The sequence below is a fragment of the Diabrotica undecimpunctata genome, chromosome 6 (genome assembly GCF_040954645.1).
Source record: "Diabrotica undecimpunctata isolate CICGRU chromosome 6, icDiaUnde3, whole genome shotgun sequence".
Lineage (NCBI taxonomy): Eukaryota > Metazoa > Arthropoda > Insecta > Coleoptera > Chrysomelidae > Diabrotica > Diabrotica undecimpunctata.
In genome coordinates, this window is record NC_092808.1 from 90,549,294 (window position 1) to 90,574,558 (window position 25,265).

The 25,265-nt window shown below is 32.6% G+C and overlaps 1 protein-coding gene across 4 annotated transcripts in view; it reads right to left on the reverse strand.

Moving 5' to 3' along the window:
• Positions 1-16,746, reverse strand: part of LOC140443546 (arginine-hydroxylase NDUFAF5, mitochondrial-like) — a 119,482-nt gene extending 102,736 nt beyond the window's left edge. The window contains exons 1-3 of one of the 4 annotated variants that reach the window (XM_072534859.1): positions 16,314-16,726; positions 592-898; positions 411-536 (exon numbers count right to left, since the gene is read on the reverse strand). In XM_072534859.1, coding sequence (XP_072390960.1) covers positions 411-536; positions 592-712 — 247 coding nt within the window. In that variant the 5' untranslated portion in view covers positions 713-898; positions 16,314-16,726. Of the gene's footprint in view, positions 1-410; positions 537-591; positions 1,495-5,119; positions 7,433-16,313 lie in introns of those variants that run through there. The other 3 variants (XM_072534863.1, XM_072534861.1, XM_072534858.1) reach the window with 3 other exon arrangements.
• Between the last annotated feature and the right edge of the window lie 8,519 nt (positions 16,747-25,265).

Sequence of the window (25,265 nt, forward strand, 5' to 3'; positions counted from 1 at the left end):
CTAATAAATTTTATTAAAGATGTAAAAGTATAAATTTAAATTAGTATAACTTTAGTCATTTATACATATATCTAGAAAAAAGTAACAAACAAGAACAAAAAAAATATCTTTATACATAAATAAAACATTCTGTGGCTGATGGACTTGTTTCCGTGCTATATCTTTCACACACACACACAACCAGTTAAAATCATTTTCTATTTATAATTTTTTGAACATCATTACCAGATTGGACATTGAAACATCAAGAACACATAAATGTAAAATGTAATTTTTATTGTAATCAATGTGGATTGATTGCAAAATATGCAATCAATTGTGGATTTATATCTTATAAATACAATATTTAAGGTAGATAGATTAAATGAAAAGTTTGCCATATCTCTACATATTTTTATTACTTCACTCACCCGAGTTATCTTCATCCGGTTCATTCTTTAAGTCTCCAAGAAAAAGGGGTGTAATTAGCTGACTTTCTATATATCCTTGGTCATCTTGAGCAAATTCTTCCTTAATTTCAGCTTTTACTTCTATTGCTAATAAATACCAATTACATCAATTTTTTAATATTAAATTTTATTATTGTCTTACCTAATTTATCTTCTGGTTCATTGGAAGCTCCAATATTATTTGTTGATGTGTATACCTGACTTTCCACATGTATTTCACTATATTCGGGGAACTCTTGCTTAACTTCAACGTGAAATTCCATTGCAAACAAATAAACCCAGAGGAAATATTGTAAACATACAAAAAATTATACTTTTTTACTTCATCGATGGCAATAAAACATATTATAATAAGGTCCATTCCACTCCCATTCGCTTAGCTCGGGCATATTTTGACAGATTCATTGTCCCATAGTCGTAGTCGGAAAACTCCATGAAAACTCGGAAACCTACAACAACGAACACAGAGAAGCGACACTCCTTACTCCTTTGAAGTTACGTGGCCATGGCCAAGCCGCCAATGACAGCTAACAACCAGAAAATTAATAGTCAGTGGGCATATATCACACAATCATCGAGCAAAAAGACAAAAGAGGGAATCTAATCGTTATGAAAAGGCGACCAAAAAAGTGGCCTCTGATGGCGGACATATCCGGAAATGCGAATGCGCCAAATTTAAATTATATTAATAAATAAAATAGTTTTCAGAATGTGTCTTAGACGAGAAAATTTTGATTAAATATTAACGATGACAGTCTAAAATGTGAAACAATTGTTAAAAAACTTCAATATAAATAAGATTTCATGTGACAGTTGGGACAAATAATAACATAACCCAACTAAATTTGATTTCTTAAACAAGGAAAGACTCTCTTTCCTTGTTTAATTTGGCCTCTCAAGATGGAACTTCCTGTCTAACAATATTTTTGCCCCCACTACCTTTACATTCCCTCTTTTGTCTTTTTGCTCGATGCACACAATATAAATTCTTAAGAGCGTAGGCGCAAAATTTCGGGCCAATGCTTTTTAAATGCATTCATTTTTTTCAAATCCTGAAAAAACTAATAAGTATTTTTGAAAAATTTAAACACAGAATGAAAGACTACATTATTACCGAGGGCCGAAAGTCCCTGAAAACTTCTATAATGTTTATTTTAATAAGTTACAGAGGTGAAAAAAAAGAGAAAATTTAGTGTGATTTTTAATTTCAAATATCTCATTCAAAAAAACTTTTTGTTTATTCTAAGGGACTTTCGGCCCTCAGTAATAATGTAGTCTTTCATTCTGCGTTTAAATTTTTCAAAAATACTTATTAGTTTTTTCAGGATTCGAAAAAATGAATGCATTTAAAAAGCATTGGCCCGAAATTTTGCGTCTACGCTCTTAAATCAAATATTCTCGTGTATAAAACCCTCTATATAGGTATTTTTATTTCCTTAAAATACTATATTCGTATTGTTGTCTTCGAGCGCGCTGACACCCGGCCACCATCTGTTGATTTTTTGACCTGAGCCTTCGGAGACTTGCGTCTTTCAATAAAAGAAATAGCACTGACACCAAATTTAATGTTTTCATTTTGAACTATCCCTTGGCAGACCAAAGTTTATTTTTTATAGCTTGGACAGACACGTCGGCGTCGGCTTACTGTTCGAAAGTCAAACCAATACTATTATGTAATAACTGATAATAATTACAAATCAATAGTAATTACCTGCTATTATTCTTAGCAAATCTAAATAAACGTATTCCTTTTTCTGTCACAGATGAACATCCGCGAATCGCACAAATATATCCAGACATTTTAAATATAAATTAAACTTTTAACTATAAACTATACATATAAACTTATATATTTAACATATATATTTTAACTATAACTATAAACTTTTCTTCTTCTTCTTCGGCTTTTCCCATTATGAGTTCGCCGTTTTCGTCCTCCACAGCACTCTATTCTCCCAGTCACCTTCTCTGAGGTCTCTATCTATCATAGCATTTCCGACGTATGTTTTCCATCGTGTAGCAGGTTTCCTCTCCGTCTTCTTCCCGGCGGGTCCCAGTTTAATATTCTTTTCGGCCATCTATTCTCTGGCATTCTTTGTACACGCCCGTACCACTGCAGGGCTCTGTTTTCCAACTTTTTTGTAATTGAGCATTTTACTTCCATTCTGTTCCATATTTCCTCCGTTCTTATTATATCCGCTCTTGTGATTTGTAGACATCTTCTCATAAAGTCCAGTTCAACTGTTCTTATTTTATTTCGTATCGTTGTTGTCATTGGCCATACTTCCGCTTCATATAGGGTAATATTCATCACTATGCTTTGAAAGATCCTCTTTTTGTTTTCTTTGGTTAGAGTGTTGTTCCATATCACTCCATGAAGTGCTCTTGTGGCTTGTTTTCCCCGTGCTATTTTCGTTTCTATATCTTTCATACAAGTACCATCTCGGTTACTCATTGACCCTAAATACTTAAAAGCCTTACAACTCTTAATAGTCTCTTCTTCTAAACTTAAGTTCGAATCTGCAACCTCGGGTCCAATACATAAGTATTCGGTCTTGCACATATTTATCTTGAGTCCCCAAAGTTCATATTCTTTGTCTTTGTGTCTTTGTGTTATATTCACCCATTTCTCTCTAATGCGCATTCTTCTCATTGCTTCCCATAGTTGTTTCCTGGGCACGCTATCGTATGCTTTCTCTAAGTCGATAAAGGTCATATGTGTTTCAATGTTTTTTTTCTTTGTTCTTTTCAATCACCTGTCTCATAATGAATATATTATCTAAACATGATCTGGCTTTTCGGAATCCGGCTTTTTCTTCGCTATAATGGTCCATGTGTTGTTCTAGTTTTTCTTTTATAACTAATGAAAAGATTCTTGCTATTGAAGGCATTACACTGATCCCTCTGTAGTTATTTGGTGACCTTTTTTGAAAATGGAGGACATGTATGATAAATTCCACACATCGGGAATCTTCTCTCCTGCTTCGATTTTATTGAACAACATTCGTATAAAGGATACTATCTTTGCGCCTCCATATTTCAGCAGTTCCATTTTTATGTTCCCTGGTCCTGGTGCTTTATTGTTTTTGGATTTCTTTAGTGCTTTATTTATATCTTCCTCTGTGATTTCTGCTTCCTCAGTTATTATTGTCACAGGGTCGTATGAAATATACTCCGGCCTATTCTCCTACAATAATTTTGTGTAATGCTTTGTCCACTATTTTGATGTAATTATCTGTATGGTATTTTTACTTCATTTATTACTTGTTTTTTATTTTTTTTTTTCATGCTTCCGTTGATCTGTTATACCCTATCGTGTTGTCTATGTCTCTGCACATTCTCTCCCAGTATTCGTTTTTCTCGAGCTTTATTCTCTGTTTAACTTGTTGTCTGAGGGTAACATATTCTCGCCGTGTTCCTGGGGTTCTGTCGTTTAGCCATTTATGAAATGCACTTTTTTTTCTTTTAATCATCTCTTCTAAGTCGTCGCTGTATTTCTCCAAATATGTATTCTTATGTTGTTCAATACCCAGTACTTCGTTTGCGGTTTTGTTTATTTTTTCCTTTAGGTGTTGATACATTTCTGTTGGGGTCCATTTTTCCTTCATCTGTAGCCTATTCTGATATTTGTGATATAGTGTGCGAGTACTAAATTGTTGTAGAAGTTCTACTTTATACCTCATATTTGCGATTTTTTGCATCTCCTTATCTTTCTGGATATTGTCTATTTCTCGTCTTCCCATGTATATGAACTTTCCTAGCACTAATCGGTGGTTACTTGCACATTCTGCTTGTCTGTATACTCTTACATATTGTATTATTGTTTTGCTGGCTTTTCTTACTATTATTAAATCAATAATTGATCTTTGGTTTCTACGAGGTTCTTCCCATGTGTATCTATGTATGTTTTTATGCTCGAATCTTGTGTGGTTGTGGCTAAATCGTATTCTCGACATATTTCGATTAGCCGACTTCCATTGTCGCTTCTAATTTCGTCTTCTCCGAATCGTCCCACTATATCTTCATCATCCTTTCCTATGTGGTTGTTAAAATCTACAATTAGTACAATATCTTCTTTTTCCTTTGTCCTGTCTAATACATCTTTTAGTGCGTTGAAAAAATCTTCCTTTTCCCTTATGGTGGCATTGTCATTCATTGCATATACTTCAACAATTATTGTTGGTTGTCCAAATAGGTTCATCCTAATTTCCATTATTCGTTCATTTATTTGCTGGTAATCTTGTACGTATTTTCTCCATTTATTTTTTATTAATATTGATACTCCTTTTACGGCTCTTTCATGTTTGCAAACTTCACTCCATATGTGTGTATATTTCCCTATAATTTCCTCTTCTTGACCTTTTTTTTTGTTTCGCTTAAGACTATTATAAATATGTTCCTAGTCTTTCGATTTCTGGGATTATTTCATTTTGTTTAGATGCGATTCCTTGTATATTCCACGTTCCTATTCTTATAGTCCTTTTTCTTCGCCTAAGTCGTATATCCTTGTTTCCGTCCAAAATCCGAGGCTGTGTTGGATTGGTTTTTGCATAATGACTTTTTCCGAGTGTCGGGTAGCAGGCCCGGCGCCTCAACCCCCTATTCTTCGGAGGACCATCTTTTAACACATCTATTGAAAGCCTTCGAAGTAAACTGGTTCGATAGGACATTATCTCATATTCAGCAAACAACAATTTGATGATTTCTTAAATCCCATAATTTTAAGGAAAAAACTAAGACAAGCGCCAAACATTAATGGAAGATACTAGAATAATTATTTCTTTAAGAAACAGGAAACGAGGAAACCCGAAAAAATAAAGGATAGGTAGGGAAAAAGGATAAAAATCTAAAATTTCGATGCAATTCGAAATGTTGATCAAAAAGTTTATGAAATTTTTATGACATACAAAATAGTTTTAAAATGTATAATGAACAGTTTGTTGTTTTATAATACAAAAAATATGAGCAAGTTTTTCCTATTTTTCGAAAGCAATTTTTCTTTATTGTAAATACGCTATTTTGACAAGTAAAATCGTCTACTTCTCTAAACTACGCTAATTAAAATAAACATTCCAGGATGAAATTGCATATATGAAGATAAGTGCAATATAAGGGAAAACCTCTAAAACAAATTTCCCTTTTTAAGATATTTTCTCGTACGGCTTTTCTCTAGTGAGAACAGTTAAATGTACTTATACATTACTTTGTAGATTTTCTCTAGCGTGTATTAGCAAATTATTTTTTAAATAACTTGTTTGAGAAAAATGTTTAAAACACATTTCCCACTCGTGTACTGCTTCACTAAATTGCTTAAATCAAATGTCATACTTGTGAGGTTTTTCTCCAGTGTGATTTTTCACGTCTTTAGTTAAATAAACTTTTTGTGCAAACCGTTTTAAATAAATCTCGCACTGATAAGGTGTTTCTCCAGTATGCATCCTCAAATGTATTTTTAGAGTAGAGGCTTGACTAAACTCCTTAAAACAAATTTCACACTTGTGAAGTTTTGTTTCTAGTGTGCTCTCTCAAATGTACTTTCAAACGATCTGTTGTATTAAACTGCTTAAAACAAATTTCACACTTGTGAGGTTTTTCTCCAGTATGAATTGTCAAATGTTTTTTTAAAGAACCTGCTAGCCTAAATTGCTTAAAACAAATTTCACACTTGTGAGGTTTTTCTCCAGTATGAATTATCAAATGTTTTTTTAAAGTACCTGCTAGCCTAAATTGCTTAAAACAAATTTCACACTTGTGAGGTTTTTCTCCAGTATGCATTGTTAAATGTTGTTTTAAAATACATGCTTCACTAAATTGTTTAAAACAAATTTCACACTTGTAAGGTTTTTCTCCTGTGTGCACTTTGAAATGCACTTTCAAACGACCTGCTGTATTAAACTGCTTTAAACAAATTTCACACGTGGGAGGTTTTTCTCCAGTATGCACTCTCAAATGTTCTTTTAAATTACCTGCTACCCTAAATTGCTTAAAACAAATTTCACACTTATGAGGTTTTTCTCCAGTATGAATTGTCAAATGTTCTTTTAAAGTATATGCTCCACTAAATTGCTTAAAACAAATTTCACACTTGTGAGGTTTTTCTCCAGTATGCATTCTCAAATGTTTTTTTAAAGTACCTGTTTCACTAAATTGCTTAAAACAAATTTCACACTTGTAAGGTTTTTCTCCAGTATGTATTCTCAAATGTTTTTTTAAAGTACCTGATTCACTAAATTGCTTAAAACAAATTTCACACTTGTGAAGTTTTTCTCCAGTATGCACTGTCAAATGTCTTTTTAAAGTAGAGGTTTGACTAAATCGCTTAAAACAAATTTTACACTTGTGAGGTTTTTCTCCAGTATGCATTGACAAATGTTCTTTTAAAGTATATGCTTCACTAAATTGCCTTAAACAAATTTCACACTTGTGAAGTTTTTCCCCAGTATGCACTGTCAAATGTCTTTTTAAAGCAGAGGCTTGACTAAATTGCTTAAAACAAATTTCACATTTGTAAAGTTTTTCTCCAGTATGAATTGTTGAATGTTGTTTTAAATTACCTGTATCACTAAATTGCTTACAACAAATTTCACACTTGTGAGGTTTTTCTCCAGTATGCCTTCTCAAATGTTTTTTTAAAGTACCTCCTTCACTAAATTGCTTAAAACAAATTTCACACTTGTAAGGTTTTTCTCCAGTATGCACTCTCACATGTTTTTTTAAAGTACCTGCTTCACTAAATTGCTTAAAACAAATTTCACACTTGTGAGGTTTTTCTTCAGTGTGAATTCTCAAGTGTACTTTCAATCTACTTGCTGTACCAATCTGCTTAAAACAAATTTTACATTTGTAAGGTCTTTGTCCAGTAACAACTTTCATGTTTTTATTTAATGTTTTTCCTTTATCATGTGGATTCATATAATTTTCTTCGTGAGATAAATGTTCAGATAGTGTCTCCATAACTTCCATCTCGTTCTCTTGAAAATAATCTAAAAATCAAACTGACTATAATATAAACATATGAGCACAAGGTAAAATAAATGTAAAACAAAGAAATGTAATAATCAAAATAAATTAATAAAATACAACAAAATGCAGGAAAACAGGATTAACAAAAATAACAGACATGCAGAAATTGACATACTAAAATTGAGACAATATATCAAACAGAACTATGAGACAGAAATAACACTCTGACAAATACAAGCAGTCTAGGACCTACACCTCATTCAAATTCGACGTGCAGTAAAAGTAAACAAAACCAGGCTATGCTACGTAAGACTCCATAGGCGTGCGGTTTTGCTTTCATATTTCTTATCAAATTAATAAAACAGTATGTACAATTAAAGATTTGTTTACTATGAACAACGAAGATAAAATATACAATGTTAGTATTATTTTCAAGGAAATTCAAAATTAGCTTCACTACTGTAAAATAAAAAGAAACTTATGGTTTGACAAAAATAATAAAGCAGTAATTGCAACGTTGTTTTGACACTTAAACGATCGAAATCAAAACATCAAATACACTTATTTTTTAAAGTATATTGTGTGTTAGTTCGCCTCAAAAGAAGTAACTTATTATTATGTTTTCAGTTTTTATTTGAAAAACAATAAAACTCGCGTGATCCAGATTACAAATGTTACCAGAAATTGAAATCTCATTTTATATAAATTTCGTAAATTTGAATACAGATATACCTTAACTTTAAATGTTTTCATAAACGAAAATTTTGCATTAAAAAAAAATAAGGTGCACTTGGAGAAGTGCCGCCAGAAGTAAAAACTTCTTAAATTGCGTTGAAATTATGAGTATTAATATCTAAGAGCTTCCGGTTTAAACGGGGCTGCCAGTCAAGAACTGAGCTCTTAATCGCACCCCATTCGTTTTTTAAAGTAAACGAAGTTTCAAACAAAAACCTATGCAAATGTCCGAGAAAATCATTCGTCAAAAATAAAAACATTCTACATATCTGACTAATAAATAAAACAAAAAACTCACAGTGTAAATTAATATTTTATTCATAATCAGAGTCTGACGTGCTGCTCTCATTAACTACGTTAATTATCAGTGGTTCAACTTGAGTCTCAATGATATTGTCAAGATCCCACATCTTTTGTTCGACTTTCTGCTGAACATGCTGTATACATTTAATAATTTAATACGAAAGCAAAACCGTATGCCAAATTTTGATTTATTAACTAAGAAGGCTTCTGGCTGAGTACAAAATAAACAACTGATCAAATCCTATCACGCGATATAGAAAATGAAAGGAAAGGATATAACGAATATATTAAGATAGAAAATCAATTACATATCTTAATAGATTCGTTATATCGTCCCTTTTCATTTGCTATGTCGCAAGTTAGGTTTCGATCAGTTGTTTATTTTGAACTTAGCCAGAGGCCTTCCTTAAGTCAATAAATCAAAATTTGTCTATAGTAAATTTATTTTCATTCATAGTGCCTTATGATATCTCGTACATAACTATACGTTCTATATAATCAAGATCCTGTGTAGTGCCATTTTGGTAGTCGCCATGTTTTTTTCTATCTTAATATATTCGTTATATACTCCCCGTTTAATAAATATCGACAACCGAGTTGAAGAAAGCGGATATTCAAAAGTGGCTGCGATCAAAAGTTTTGACAATTCAGTTCTAAAAGTCGAGCTTTTGACTATTGTGAATAAACATAAAAAAAATACACTATTGTTAGCATATTGTAGATGAAATGGGTAAAGAAAAAAGAAGGTATTCACAGGCACTCGAGGTAGATTCTGAGTAAAATATTACCTAAGTTACACTTTGAGTTTTTTGTTTTATTTATTACTCAGATATGTTGAATGTTTTTATTTTTGACAAGATTTTTCTGACCTTTGCATAGGTTTTTGCTTTGAAATTTCGTTTTCCTTAAACCAACGAATGGAGTGCCATTAAGAGCTCAGTTCACGAGTGGCAACTCCGTTCCAACCTTAAATATTACGTTAAAAACATTTTTACACATTTAATGTAATTGTATTTTAATTCCGTGCATTACAATAACGGATTCACGTTATTATGTTGTTGGAAAACCTCATTCTAACATGTTTATTCAGTTATTTTCAGTTCTGTTATTCCTGTGAACGACTTATGCTACGATGTCTACTTCATATTTTCATATGTATTTCATAATACAGGAAAATATAGGTTTATACATCGTTAAAATCATGATCTGGGAGTGCCCCTCGTAACAATCATACTGTTTATTTATACTTACCGCAGCTCTATCTTGTATTTAGTGTAGAAATGTTTAGAAAGGTTTTCGAAGCCCCGCCCATTGTAACGTCAGAGGTGAGGTAGTCCATTAATAAACACAACTGACCGTTTCCACTAAACAGACTCGAGTTTCAAAAACTCGGGACTCGAAAAACAAACCGAACTGTTTCAAAACACGCCAGTCTTTAGTAAAGTTTGTGAAAAGTTGCTATTTTGTTTTATTGGATACGAGTTTGTGTTTTGTTTTGTTTTTATTTTGTCCGTTTGGTGGGAAACCGCCATTAGATATTACATTTAATTTTAAAACAATTTTTACATATTTAATTTAATTTTATTAATTCAATGCATTACAATAACGAATTCGCATATTATGTTGTTGGAAAACCTCATTCTAACATTTATTAATTTAATTTTATCTTTGTTATTCTTCTGATCATAAAATATAAATGATAACATTTATTATAAATATAAATGAATAAATTCAAGCGCTGTAATTCCCTGACGCACGCCCTTGCTAAAATATTATCACTAGAACAACAGTGGTCCAATTAAGTTATGGCAATTCTTCCGCGTACAAGGACTACTAAATGATATGGTATGCTGAGTTTCGTATACGATGTCTATTTATATAGTTTATGAGGTGGATATTATGTACGTTTATACATTGTAAATCGTGATTTGGGAGTGCTCCTCGTAATATTCATAATGTTGATAACGTGTGTTGGTTTGTTTACTGCTACTGCATCTTTAAGATAAATTTGGTTTACATAATTATAGTATTATTTCGACATTACAATTATTTTACGACGAGAAAAATGTGGCAATTTTGGTAAAACACATATTGTATTTTTTTAACGGAAAGTTAAATTTAGGATTAGCAAGTCATTTGCAAGTGGTTAATAATAGGAACACTTCGGTATTAGCAGTTTTCAAACAAGGCGATGATTTTGAAGTGTCTGAAGAACGTCTTGACCAACTTTTTACAGCAACTATAATAGAGGGTGCACGAAAGGTTGCTTTTTACTTACCTTATTAAGTGAAGAGGTATATAAAATTTTGAGAGACCTATGTAGCCCTGAGAAGCCGAATGGTAAATACTTTGATACTTTAATACAGTTATTAAGACTACATTTTGAACATAGAGTGTCCGTCTATTGCAGGACTGTTTTCGATTCGTTAAGTCACCGTCAGGAGTCAATTAATGATTGGTATTTAAGGGGTAAAAATACAGCTACATTGAACGGTCAGATAATTCTTTGTGGGTACCAGTTACGAAACCCAATGGCAAAGATATCCGTGTTTGCGCTAACTATAAAATCACCGTAAATAAATAATTAAAACACTTCAACCATCCATTGGCCCGTATTGAGGACATTTTTGTCGCGTTTCAGGGAGGACAAAAATATTTAAAACTCGATTTTTTCAATGCTTATAACCAGTTAGTACTAGATGATAACACTAGTGAGTTATTATCGTGGAGCACACCTTTAGGTATATATAGAATAAAGCGGTTACCGTATGGTACGAAGCCGGCCTGTTCTATTTTTCAAAATGTAATTGAAAAGGTTTTGCAGGGGTGTCGAGGCACGGTAAATTTTCTAGACGATGTTGTAGTAACAGGGAAAGACGAAAGAGACCATTTAGAAAACTTAGAGGAAGTGTTAAAGCGACTAGAAAGGGCAGGGTATAGATTAAACGAAAAAAAATGCGAATTTTTCAAACAAAACATTTATTATTTAGGGGTTGGAAAAAGACGAAGAAAAGGTAAGGGCAATCATAAGTGCTCCTAGACCCAAGAATATTACAGAGGTTAGGGCTTTTGCAGGAATGGTAAATTATTATTCTCGTTTTTGTAAAAATTTACAAGGGAACTTAAAATCGTTATATGAGTAGAAAAATTAAAAAACTTAAGTGGACAAAAGAATGTGAAAATGCTTTGCAATATGCAAAGACCGAGCTAGCTTCACAAAAAATTTTAGTACATTATAACCTACATATATCACAGAAAATGATGTGAGTCGAAGAAAGCTGAGCAAAAATTAAGTCTAATATCTTAGCCTCGGCCAAGGAAGTTCTTGGTGAAAGAAATATAAATAGAAGAACTCCATGGTTCAAGGCAAAGAACTCCATGGTTTTGTAAAGAAGTGAAGAAAAAATGTAAAGAAAAGAAAAAAGCTTACTTGAAATACATGTCAACCAAAACACAAGAGGCATACCATAATTACAAGACAATTACACTCACATGCAAAAAAAACGCAACGGAGAACATTTTGGTCAAATTCAAAGTATTTCAGTGTTTTTATTTTTGGCCCTATTTTGATGATTTTTTTTAGCACACTGTAAAAATTTATAAATTTTAATTTAGTATAGTGAGTTTTTTAATAAAATTTTGTATTTGACTTATTATACGGGGTTAATCGAAAGGTGGTTTTTTATCCTAACTTTGAAACATCCTATAGAATAATTCCGTTAGCGGATTTTCGTAAAACCTTGTTTTTCGGTTGCAACCATGTCTTCTAAGTATTATGTTTTTTGTTTCATGTGAAAATATGGATTGGTTCATTTTCAGTAGCGAAATGACTACCACTCACAATTTACGTCTTTTCCTATTATTACCATTACCTTTTGTATTAATTTGTAATACAACGATGGGGGCTTTGGTGACTGACTGATATCGAAGGAATGTCATATCGACATTCTAGAAGCACTGTATTTAAATAACTGCCTGTACACGTCGGCTCATGCTATCTATGAAGTTGCGAATATCATCTTGCTGGATGTTTTGCCATTCCTCTTCTAGAGCCAAGCGAAGTTCGTTAATTAAGGCTGGTGCCACTTCGCAACCTCTAATATTTCTACCAAGCATGTTCCAAACGTGCTCTATTGGGTTCAGATCTGGCGAACACGCTGGCCAGTTCATTTTATTAATACCAACTTCCTCTAAATATTGCGTGACACACATTGCAGAGTGGGGTCGCGAATTATCTTGCATTAATAGAAAATCATCGCCAATATATTGAGAAAGGGGTACTACGTGATTCGTTAAAATTTCCTCAATATACCGGTGTGCAGTCAATGAACCCTCAATAAATACCAATTCAGTGTGCGCCTCTCGGGATATTTCTGCCCATACCATCACCGAACCCCCTCCATGGCTAACGAGGGACTGAAAGCGCACTCCGCAAATCTCTCTCCAGTTTGACGCCATACTCGTTATCTCCCATCTGATGAGTGAAGACAGTATCTCGACTCATTCGAAAAGAACACTACTCAATTGTCCTGAATTCCAATGTAAATGTTCCCTGGAAAATTGTAGTCTAGCCACTCTGTGCCGTGGAAGTAATTTGGGCCCAATTGCTGGTCTGCAACTTTGCAAACCAAATTCATGTAATCTTCGACGAACTGTAAATACACTTACATTATTGTCTCGAACCTCTTGAAGCTGATTTCTTGTTTGCACCACTGTTAAATGACGATCCCACAAAGCGTTGACTCGTATAAGATCATCTAAAGCGGTAGTTTTGCGCTTCCTGCCACTTCCAGCTTTACGCTTGTTTGTTCCAGTTTGTATAAAACGTTCCACTATCCTTTGGATGGTAGAGCGATGAGTGTGTAGTACTCTAGCCACATATTCATAATTTCACCCATCTTCAACCAGAGCAATGACTTTCACACAATCTTCGACACTAAGAACCATGATCAATCATAGGTAAACAAAATGTAAGTGTCAATATGACATAATGATAAAAGTCACCAAAGCCACCTGGTCCTATTACAAAATAACTCCAAAATAATTATAATTAAAAAAGTCCTAAATTCTGGGTGCTAAATTCATTTGGCTCTAAAAAATGAACCAAGGCATATTTTGACATGAAACAAAAAACACAATGCTTAGGAGACATGGTTGCAACCGAAAAATAAGGTTTTACAAAAATTTGGAAACGGAATTATTCCACAGGATGTTTCAAACTTAGGATAATAAAACCACATTTTAATTAACCCTGTACAATAAGTCAAATATAAAATTTTATCAAAAAACTGACTATACCCAATTAAAATTTATAAATTTATACTTCTTCTTCTTTACTGGCTTTACAACTCGGGGTGAGTCTTCGCTGCATCCACTATCGCCCTCTATCCTCTACGATCTTGCGCTTCTATTTCCCATTGTTGTACCCAAATTCTAGATAAATCGTCTTCAACATCATCCTTCCATCTTTTTCTCGATCTGCCTACTGATCTTCTACCAACTGGTCTTTCAAAAAACACTGTCTTTAAACTCTGTCATCCTCTGATCGTACCATGTGATCTGCCCATCCTATTCGGTTTGCCTTGATATGTCTAACTATGTTTTCAGTTCCATACAGAGTCACCAATTCAGCATTGTGGCGTCTTCTCCAATCTTCTGTGAATTCATCTCTTTGAGGGCCAAATATTATTCTGAGAACCTTTCTTTCAAATACTAAAAGCTTATTGATTTCCCGCTAGTTGAGAGTCCATGTTTCACTGCCATATGTAATAATTGGGCGAATAATCGACTTGTACAGTGTTAATTTAGATTTTCTTTTTAGCAGCTTCGATCTTAATAATGTTTGAAAGAGAGTATAATGCTCTATTTCCCGCAGCTATCCTTGCTGAGACCTCTGTTTCTATGTGGTTGTCAGCTGTGTTTATCGCCTCCAGGTATTTAAACTCCTTTACTACTTCGAAGTTGTGATCATTAATACTGATGTTCTGCCTAACTTTTGGTCTTGGATTTTTGGTTACTACCATGTATTTCGTCTTTTCTTCATTTATTCAGAGACCCAGACTACCTGTTTCTTCCTCGAGCTGTGAAAACACCTCTCTCACGTCTCTTGTAGAATGCGTGACTGCATCTATATAATCAGCAAAGGCCAGCAACAGTTTCGATCCTTGATTAGCAAATCCTCCTGTCTGCTCAGACGATATTTTACTTATTGCGTATTCTAAAGCAAAATTGAACAGCAACAGTGAAAAGGGGCCCCCCTGCCTAAGTCCTGAATTTATACCAAATGGCATCAATGTTCTGCTTCCTATCTTTACTTGCGCATATGAGTCTGTCACGCACATTTGCGTTAATTTAACTAATTTTCTTGGTATTCCCATTTCTAACATTGCTATCCACAATTTGCTTTTTTTTATGGAATCATATGCTTGCTGGAAATCTATGAAAATTTGGTGCACATCACGGTTGAATTCCCATTTTTTCTCTAATATTTGTCGGATGGCAAATATCTGATCTATAGTTGACCTTCCAGCACGAAAGCCGCATTGGTAGTTGCCTTAAACATCTTCCGAATATGGTGCGAGTCTCTTTAGCAAGATAATTGATATCACTTTATATGATGTGTTAATAAGTGATATGCCTCTATAGTTTCGGAATTGTTTTTTGTTTCCTTTCTTATATATGGGAATTATAACACTTCCATTCCATTCTTTAGACATTTTCTGTTGTTGCAATACTCTCAGAATGATGTCATACAATTTTTGGTGTAAAAGGTTTCCTCCTTTTTTTAACAACTCCCCATTTATGCCATCATTTCCTGGTGCTTTATGGTCTTTTAGAGACGCTATCGCATTCTTTACTTCCTCAAGTGTTGGTGCTGGTATTTCAATATCTGCAGAATGAAACGTAATATCTGCTTCCTCCTCTATAAATTTATACACAGTGTGCTAAAAAATCATCAAAATAGGGCTAAAAATAAAAAAAAATAATAAAATACTCTGAATTTGACCAAAATTTTATCTGTTGCGTTTTTTTTGCATTTGGGTGTAGAAACGAAACACATGCACTTGTAAGAAAAATATAAAATTATCACTGGGAACACTTTTCAAAAGAAATGGAACATGATTTATACAGTCTAAAAGGAAATATGTCGCTTCATAAAAGGTCAAAGATCAGAGGTAAAGGAACTAATAGAACCAAAACACATATGAAGAACTTAATATAAATGTACAGAAAGTTTGGAAAATACTTGAAAAGCTAAGGAATAGAAAAACAGCAGGTAAAGACGGGATACCAGAGGATAAGTTTAGCAGATGAACAACAGGGTTTTCGTAGTGGAAGATCATGTACAGAAACAATATTCGTTATAAAGCAAATTACTGAGAAATCACTAGAGTATAATGGACCAGAATTTCTGTGTCCGATTGACCTAAAGAAAGCGTTTGACAGAGTTAGACTCAAAGATGTAATCTATATTCTGTATAATAGAGAAGTTCCCCTAAATATTATAAAAACTATTGAAAACCTCTATAAAGCAACAAAATGGAAGTCAGAATAGATGGACAACTTACAGAAAATAGAAAAAATAGACAGCGGAATAAGGGGATTCATTGAGCCCCATGCTCTTTAATTTGATCATGGATGAAATCATCAAAAGCGTTTAGAAAGGAAGAGGATACAGACACTAGTACCTATTAAACTAATAGTTGCTCTAGTATTTTTATAAAAATAAATTTGGGTATTTCTCAAAAAATTAGGCATTTTTGAGGTGTACCCAGTTTTAAAAACTATGACCAAAACTAGATTCCTATACACTTAGTTATGCTACTTCTAAATATGGGAGGATTTAAATATTTTAATACTAACCTTTTTCAGTTTTTTGATTTTCTTCGAATGGGTTGAGTTTATTTCCATGTTGTTCTATTTCAGTATTTATGAGACAACTCTTGTCTAAGAAATCATATGTGTCATGAGTACTTTGTCTATTGGATTCCTCCCGAATTACACATTTAAAGCCATCCAAAAGAGCATCATCCAAGTGATTATACTCTATTTCTATTTTACAGGTTGCCTCGCTAATTTCTTGTTTTACTTCCATTTGATGATACTTGATTTTAGTTATTTATTCCAATAATTTTACATCCAAAAAGTTAAAGTTAACCTCACTCACTCACATTCTATAAGAAAACACACACTAATTAATTAATTTACATGTTTACATTAACATGCTTGTACCCTAGAATAACAGAGACACATAGAAGCGACATGGCGGTCCAAAAGCGTGTACCATTTTTGTATACGCATGCCCGTTGCCCGATTCTGGTTGTATTACTGTCAAAAACACGTGCTTATTCTTTAATTCTGGTTGTTTTCGATAGTCCGTAGGCGTCTATGGTAAATACTCGACACAACAAGTGCATTTGACCATTTATATAATTTATTTATAATTAAAAGGTTATAGTTATAGTTTATAGTTAAATATATAAGTTTATAGTTATAGTTTATAGTTAAAAGTTTAATTTATATTTAAAATGTCTGGATATATTTGTGCGATTCGCGGATGTTCATCTGTGACAGGAAAAGGAATAAGTTTATTTAGATTTCCTAAGAATAATAACAGGTAATTACTATTGCTTTGTAATTATTATTAGTTATTACTAATTACATAATAGTATTGGTTTGACTTTCGAACAGTAATCCGACGCCAACGTGTCTGTCCGAGCGATAAAAAAATAAACTTTGGTCTGCCAAGGGATACCTAGTTCAAAATGAAAACATTAAATTTGGTATCAGTGCTATTTCTTTTATTGAAAGACGCAAGTCTCCGAAGGCTCAGGTCAAAAAATCAACAGATGGTGGAAAAATGTCAGCACGCTCGAAGACAACAATACGAATATAGTATTTTTAAGAAATAAAAATATATAGAGGGTTTTATACGAATATTTGATTTAAGAGCGTAGGCGCAAAATTTGGGGTAAATGTTTTTTAAATGTATTCATTTTTTTCGAATCCTGAAAAAACTAATAAGTATTTTTGAAAAATTTAAACGCAGAATGAAAGACCACATTATTACTGAGGACCAAAAGTCCCCGAAAACTTTTATAATGTTTATTTTAATAAGTTACAGGGGTGAATAAAAAGAGAAAATTTAGTGTGATTTTTAATTTCAAATATCTCATTCAAAAAAACTTTTTGTTTATTCTAAGGGACTTTCGGACCTCGGTAATAATGTAATCTTTCATTCTGTGTTTAAATTTTACAAAAATATTTGTTAGTTTTCTCAGGATTCCAAAAAAATGTTAAAAAGCATTGGCCCGAAATTTTGCGTCTACGCTCTTAAACGAAACAAAGAAATTACTAAAATGCTCAAACTAAAAATTGTTGGAAACATAATTAGACCGATAATTGGGAAAATCTTAAAATTCCAACAGAACAATACTTCAAAATTGCAAAAACATGGTTGCAAATAAACAAACTTACATTAAATTATGAAAAAACTAAATAGGTACTCATCTACTTTTTGCTATATACAAAAGTTGTCTGCCAATTTTTAATTCGTTAAATATAAATAAAAAAGATCAAATATATGGATCGAAATACATAAAATAATTTAAATAATAAAAAAATTTCATTGTGTAACTCTTTAAGGACGGGACACGTCAAAAGACGTTTTAGCGTAACTTCCGCGACAGCCGGGTGGCATCAGTAAATTACCTTTTGTAAATAAAAAATAATTACACCATTAAGAATGTCAACAAAAGTCTGCCCTGCAGGTAACTATTTAGTGCAATATTTCATATTTATTGAAAGTCAACATAAATGCTCAATTTGATTTAAGAGCGTAGGCGCAAAATTTCGGGCCAATTCTTTTTAAATGCAATCATTTTTTTTCGAATCCTGAGAAAACTAACAAATATTTTTGAAAAATTTAAATACAGAATGAAAGATTACATTATTACCGAGGGCCGAAAGTCCCTTAGAATAAACAAAAAGTTTTTTGAATGAGATATTTCAAATTAAAAATCACACTAAATTTTCTCTTTTTTTTCACCCCTGTAACTTATTAAAATAAACATTATAGTAGTTTTCAGGGACTTTCGGCCCTCAGTAATAATGTAGTCTTTCACTCTGCGTTTAAATTTTTCAAAAATACTTATTAGTTTTTTCAGGATTCGGAAAAAATGAATGCATTTAAAAAACATTGGCCCGAAATTTTGCGCCTACGCTCTTAAGAATTTATATTGTGTGATATGCCCACTGACTATTAATTTTCTGGTTGTTAGCTGTCATTGGCGGCTTGGCCACGTAACTTCAAAGAACTGTCGCTTCTCTGTGTTGGGTTGTTCTCTGCTTGTACCAATGACGTATTGGCTTGTACTCTGGTTCTGTTCTGGTTTGGTCAGAGAACAACCCAACACAGAGAAGCGACAGTCCTTTGAAGTTACGTGGCCAAGCCGCCAATGACAGCTAACAACCAGAAAATTAATAGTCAGTGGGCATATCACACAATATAAATTCTTAAGAGCGTAGGCGCAAAATTTCGGGCCAATGTTTTTTAAATGCATTCATTTTTTCCGAATCCTGAAAAAACTAATAAGTATTTTTGAAAAATTTAAACGCAGAGTGAAAGACTACATTATTACTGAGGGCCGAAAGTCCCTGAAAACTTCTATAATGTTTATTTTAATAAGTTACAGGGGTGAAAAAAAAAGAGAAAATTTAGTGTGATTTTTAATTTGAAATATCTCATTCAAAAAAACTTTTTGTTTATTATAAGGGACTTTCGGCCCTCGGTAATAATGTAATCTTTCATTCTGTATTTAAATTTTATTTTATTTATTTATTTCCTTTTACAATAACATTATCTTCAAAATGCAGTTCACAAATCCTATAATTATTATAAAGTGAATCCATTTTGAATAAAAAATCTTCTCGTCTGCAAGCTTCTATCCACACTTTGGCACTACAAATTTTTAACAGAACAAATTTTAAACAAAGAACTTTTTCTGTATTTATAAATAATACTTTATTACTTACAATTATAAGAGTATTAGCACTGTTATTCTATGGTATTAGTATATTCTAAGTATATTGTAAGTAATGAAATATTTAACTTTTGTCAATATCTAATCTTAATAAATTTTCAGTTTTCTCCTGATGAAGTCACAAAAGTGTCACTAAATATTGAGATATACAACAAATAAAGTTTTAATATTTTTTATTTGTAATTCCCATTTAAAACTCCTAAATATTTTATGTATTTCGATCCATATATTTGATCTTTTTTATTTATATTTAACGAATTAAAAATTGACAGACAACTTTTGTATATAGCAAAAAGTAGATGAGTACCTATTTAGTTTTTTCATAATTTAATGTAAGTTTGTTTATTTGCAACCATGTTTTTGCAATTTTGAAGTATTGTTCTGTTGGAATTTTAAGATTTTCCCTATTATCGGTCTAATTATGTTTCCAACAATTTTTAGTTTGAGCATTTTAGTAATTTCTTTGTTTCATTTAAGAGCGTAGACGCAAAATTTCGGGCCAATGCTTTTTAACATTTTTTTGGAATCCTGAGAAAACTAACAAATATTTTTGTAAAATTTTGTAAAACACAGAATGAAAGATTACATTATTACCGAGGGCCGAAAGTCCCTTAGAATAAACAAAAAGTTTTTTGAATGAGATATTTGAAATTAAAAATCACACTAAATTTTCTCTTTTTTTTCACCCCTGTAACTTATTAAAATAAACATTATAAAAGTTTTCGGGGACTTTTGGCCCTCAGTAATAATGTGGTCTTTCATTCTGCGTTTAAATTTTTCAAAAATACTTATTAGTTTTTTCACGATTCGAAAAAAATGAATACATTTAAAAAACATTTGCCCCAAATTTTGCGCCTACGCTCTTAAATCAAATATTCTCGTGTATAAAACCCTCTATATATTTTTATTTCTTAAAAATACTATATTCGTATTGTTGTCTTCGAGCGCGCCGACATTTGGCCACCATCTGTTGATTTTTTGACCTGAGCCTTCGGAGACTTGCGTCTTTCCAGACACTTGCGACATCCGCGAATCGCACAAATATATCCAGACATTTTAAATATAAATTAAACTTTTAACTATAAACTATAACTATAAACTTATATATTTAACTATAAACTATAACTATAACCTTTTAACTATAAATAAATTATATAAATGGTCAAATGCACTTGTTGTGTCGAGTATTTACCATAGACGCCTACGGACTATCGAAAACAACCAGAATTAAAGAATAAGCACGTGTTTTTGACAGTTATACAACCAGAATCGGGCATGCGTATACAAAAATGGTACACGCTTTTGGACCGCTATGTCGCTTCTATGTGTCTCTGTTATTCTAGGGTTTGGTAAACAGCCAGCACAGGTTGGTGATTTGTGGCATAGATTCATAGATATGATTCATGGTACAATGATGTATTCATTGTACCATGGATATGATTCAACACCACGTTTCGTAGATAACACTTTACACACACTACATGATTTATCATGTGACTTGTCATATGATTTGGTCATAAACAGAGATATGTATATCTCTGGTCATAAAGTGAAATTTACATGTCTGTGTGATTTGTCATATCGCTGTCCCGGTGGAACAATGACGCAACTACAAAAGTGTAACTTTTCAGGAGAGCCAAAAATATAAAATTATTTTACTTAATACCTTAGGCAATGAAGCATAATTAAGTTACTGGATTAGTGTTGCAGTTATACTTAGCCACCGTGATATACTGTAACTCTATTATACATTCGAAATGAATTCTTAATTTTTCATCCCTAAATTTGATCCCCAAATGCAATTACGTCATTGTTGCCACGAAATAACTGAGGCAACAATGACGTAATTGCAATTGGAGATCAAATTTAGGGATAAAAAATTAAGAATTTAGTTTTAGAAAGGAAAATTTAGAATTTAGTTTTAAAGATAAAATTTCCACAGACAGGTAAGTACTCATTTTGTAAAATTTTTGGTTAAAATTATTATTTTTGGTTGTAAAATCAGTTAAAAAATTTATTAAACAAATCAAAAATTGTAGTAAAAGCAAACAATTTTAATAAAAAGGAACTTAAAAATAAAAGTTGTAAGAAAAGTATCAACAAAAACTTTAATCGTAAAAGGCTTTACAAAATCCAGGAAGTATATGTTTTGAAAGTAACTGTTTCAAATCTTTTAGTTTGTTATCACCTAAAGGAATTTTTGAAGAATAAGCCCTACGCAGCTGGCATTTATGTGAACACATGGCTATTAGAAATTTATTTTTTTGTTGCCCTCCACATTTATCGGAATAAAAAATCACCTCAACTTCTGGGCTGGTTATTGACAATTCTTTTAGATATTAATAAACGCAAGATCCGATTTCTATTGCCCCTCTATTCCCCATCACTTCATTCCAAAAGTAACAGCTAATTTCACAAGTGCTATCTGTTTCGGAAATTTGGCCTTTTTTCGCCTTTACTTCTACTACTGTAAAGTTAAAACAGTTTAAGCGAGATTTGTAAAAAACTCTCGTCTGTGTCTCTCGTACTTCCCACGTTTATGTTCTGTTATAATAGTAGTTTTTTCCCTTAAAACTGCTATAATTAGAGAGGGAATAGCTCGTTCAGTTATTTCAAAAGTATTCATGAGAAAAGTTTTATATAACCGATCTTGTTTTCCCTTGCCTGTAATGAAAAATGTCCAATTTGTATTTCTTTGAGAGGTTTTTAATATAGAAATACGTTGGTAGCTCAACTCAAGTGGCTAAATACAAGAAGCCAAAATATCTTGCTGTCTTTGCAAGGACCCTAATGAATAATACTCTTTAAACTGTGTCTCCCTCAGCTTTTCAGATACCTTATTTGGACATTTCAAAAGGCACTTGTCGGTACACACATTTCCCCTTTTTTTAGCAGCTACATGTTTTCCTGTTCTAGAAGTATACCTCTGTACAGAATTCTTTAGTACTTTCCTGTTTTCTTTCAACCAATTATCCACATTCCTGTCTTTTTTTCCCTTTTTGACTAAGAAAGCATTACTAAGTGTTGGTGTATATTTTACTTACACAAAATGCACTTATGTCAATGTTGCCTCACAATCAGGAGAAATCCAGATGAAAAATGACATAGAATACAGTAACGTCAATGTTTCCGCGTATTTGTGAAAAAACCTTAGAGCAACAATAACATAAAATACAATTGCGTCAATGTAGCACCGTAAGTACAAGCACACACTGGACCTATCGAAGCACAACTATACATTCTGTCATTGTTTCTCCGAGATCGGCTGATATTTCAAACATGACGCATCTGCTCCCTGGTGGGTAAAAGCTGAACAACATTTCTGACAGTGATATGACGAATGGAGTAACCAAGTTTGAACCCAGTGACGACATAAACTCATTTTCGATAAATTTGCAGTTACGTCAATGTTCCACCGAGACAGCGATATGCTTTTTGTCATAACTTGTCACAGGAGAATAGGACGGTGTTAAAACTTTCGAGCAACCCTGTATCATATACTTTTAGTTAACTTTAACCCGACCTTCATCTTACACCCGCCAGGACAGGGGCTACAGGTAGTTGCGGACAGAAGACAGTCTCATCACAACATCGTTACAATAAGGACGCTAGTTTTAAATTTATACTTACGAAATATTTTACATGTGCCTTTTTTATTTCTTCAATACAGTTTAGTTTTAGTGATTTGTTTTTGTATTACTCTACGTGCAATTCTAATAAGATTTAACTTACATCCCCTACACAAATGCTCCTTGTTCGAGCCGCATTAACCAGTTATCAAAACATGCATTTTGCTGTACATTCCATTGGAAGCTGTATTTTTTTCGACGAATTTGCATCGTCCCATTCACACAGCATCGGAAGAAGGGAGGTATAATATTTCGTCAAAGTCAAGGCTAGTGCATAATTAATTTCCTATTACCCATTTTAATCTTATGGTTGTAAAAGGGTACATTTTGTATTTGGTTTAATTCAGTGGAAAATATTTATTTTTAAAATCACGTATTTTACTGTTATTTATAACACATTTAGAGATTTTAATATTTTCATTTATACATTAATACAGTAGCGTCCTTAAATTTATTTCAATTTATTCATTTTCATTTATAAATTATTACAAAGTTGAAATGTTATCTTTAACGTTTTTTATTCACTCGCAAAACTTTTATACACATAACATTACATAATTTGCTTTCATTTTTTTTGTTTATACATACATACATTTTTATTTTTGTGAATATATTATATAAAATTATATTGTCAATATGGCTGACATCGCTACAGCAAAAACTAAACGCTCCTCAATCAAAGGTTCTGTAACTCGTTTTAGTACGTAGGTATTTTAATTCTATCAAAAACAAACCTTTAGAACAAATTAACTTTAGAGATTTACAACTTAGACTTGATAGAATTGAGAAACTTTTTGATGATTTTGACATCGCTCAATCACTTATTGAGGCCTCTGATGAGGACTATACTGTCAACGTAGATACTATTCATGGTATAGAAAGGTCGTCTTTCGAAACGCCGTTTTTCCATATCACTAGCGCTGTACGAGACTGTATTAACACCAATCTTTCAAAACCCCGTGATCAAGCTGCTCAAGCTTCAAATTCGACAATTTCGTCCGAAAACAGTTCACAAAGGTCTATTAACATTAGGTTACCCACTATCAACTTGCCCTCCTTTGAGGGTGATTATGATAATTGGTTGTTCTTTAGAGATACATTTAATTCTATCATACATACCAACACTTTCCAACATTCAGAAATTCCATTATCTAAGATTATCCTTACAAGGTATTGCCACAGAAACAATACGTACCCTGGACATTTCTGAAGCAACATATGAAACTGCATGGGAATTACTAAAAGACAGATTCGAAAACAAATCTCTTCTTGTTAATAATCATATTAAAAAATTATTTAACTTACCAAATGTTTCAAAAAATTCACATCATGATCTACGCACCTTACTTGATGGTTTCCAAAGACATTTACGCTCTCTTGAGTCCTTAGACTTAGACACAACATCTTGGGATGCCCTTATCATATATCTAATCCCCACAAAACTAGACAATGCTACACACAAAGAATGGGAACTGTCAATTAAAGATGACAAGATCGCATTACCCACTTTGAGTAACTTAACTGAATTTCTAAAAGGCAAATGTAGAGTCTTAGAATCTATTAATCATCAGCAAGACAAATCTCGTCCCAAATTTGCATAAATTGTCTGCGTAGTGGTCATTTCACTAAGGAATGCAAATCTTCCGGGTGTCGCAAATGTTGGAAAATACACCACACACTTTTACACTTTCAAGGTAACTCACAAAAGCTTATTGAAACCAGTAATCAAACCAGCAGCAGTTTACCTTGCTCAAGTCCAGGTACATCAGAAGGCTCTAATGCACTCACAGCACGTAACATTTCGTTTGAGCACAACTCTACTACTTTGCTATCAACTGTAAAAATAAAAGTCTTTGACATCTCAGGTAACGAATACGAGGCTCGTGCGCTTCTACATAATGGCTCGGATTTTATTTCTCAGCAACTATTAAATCTTCTAAGGTTGCCTACAACCAAAACACATTTTTCTATTTCTGGTATAAACCAAACAAATTCTATTGTAAGCTATAGAACATCGGTAAAATTTAAATCCAAAACTTTAACTTTTCTCAAGTAATTTATTGCTTAGTACTTCCGGAAATTACAGGAAATTTATCTTCGATCACATTCGGTAAGAAAACACTTAATATCCCTTCTAATATTAC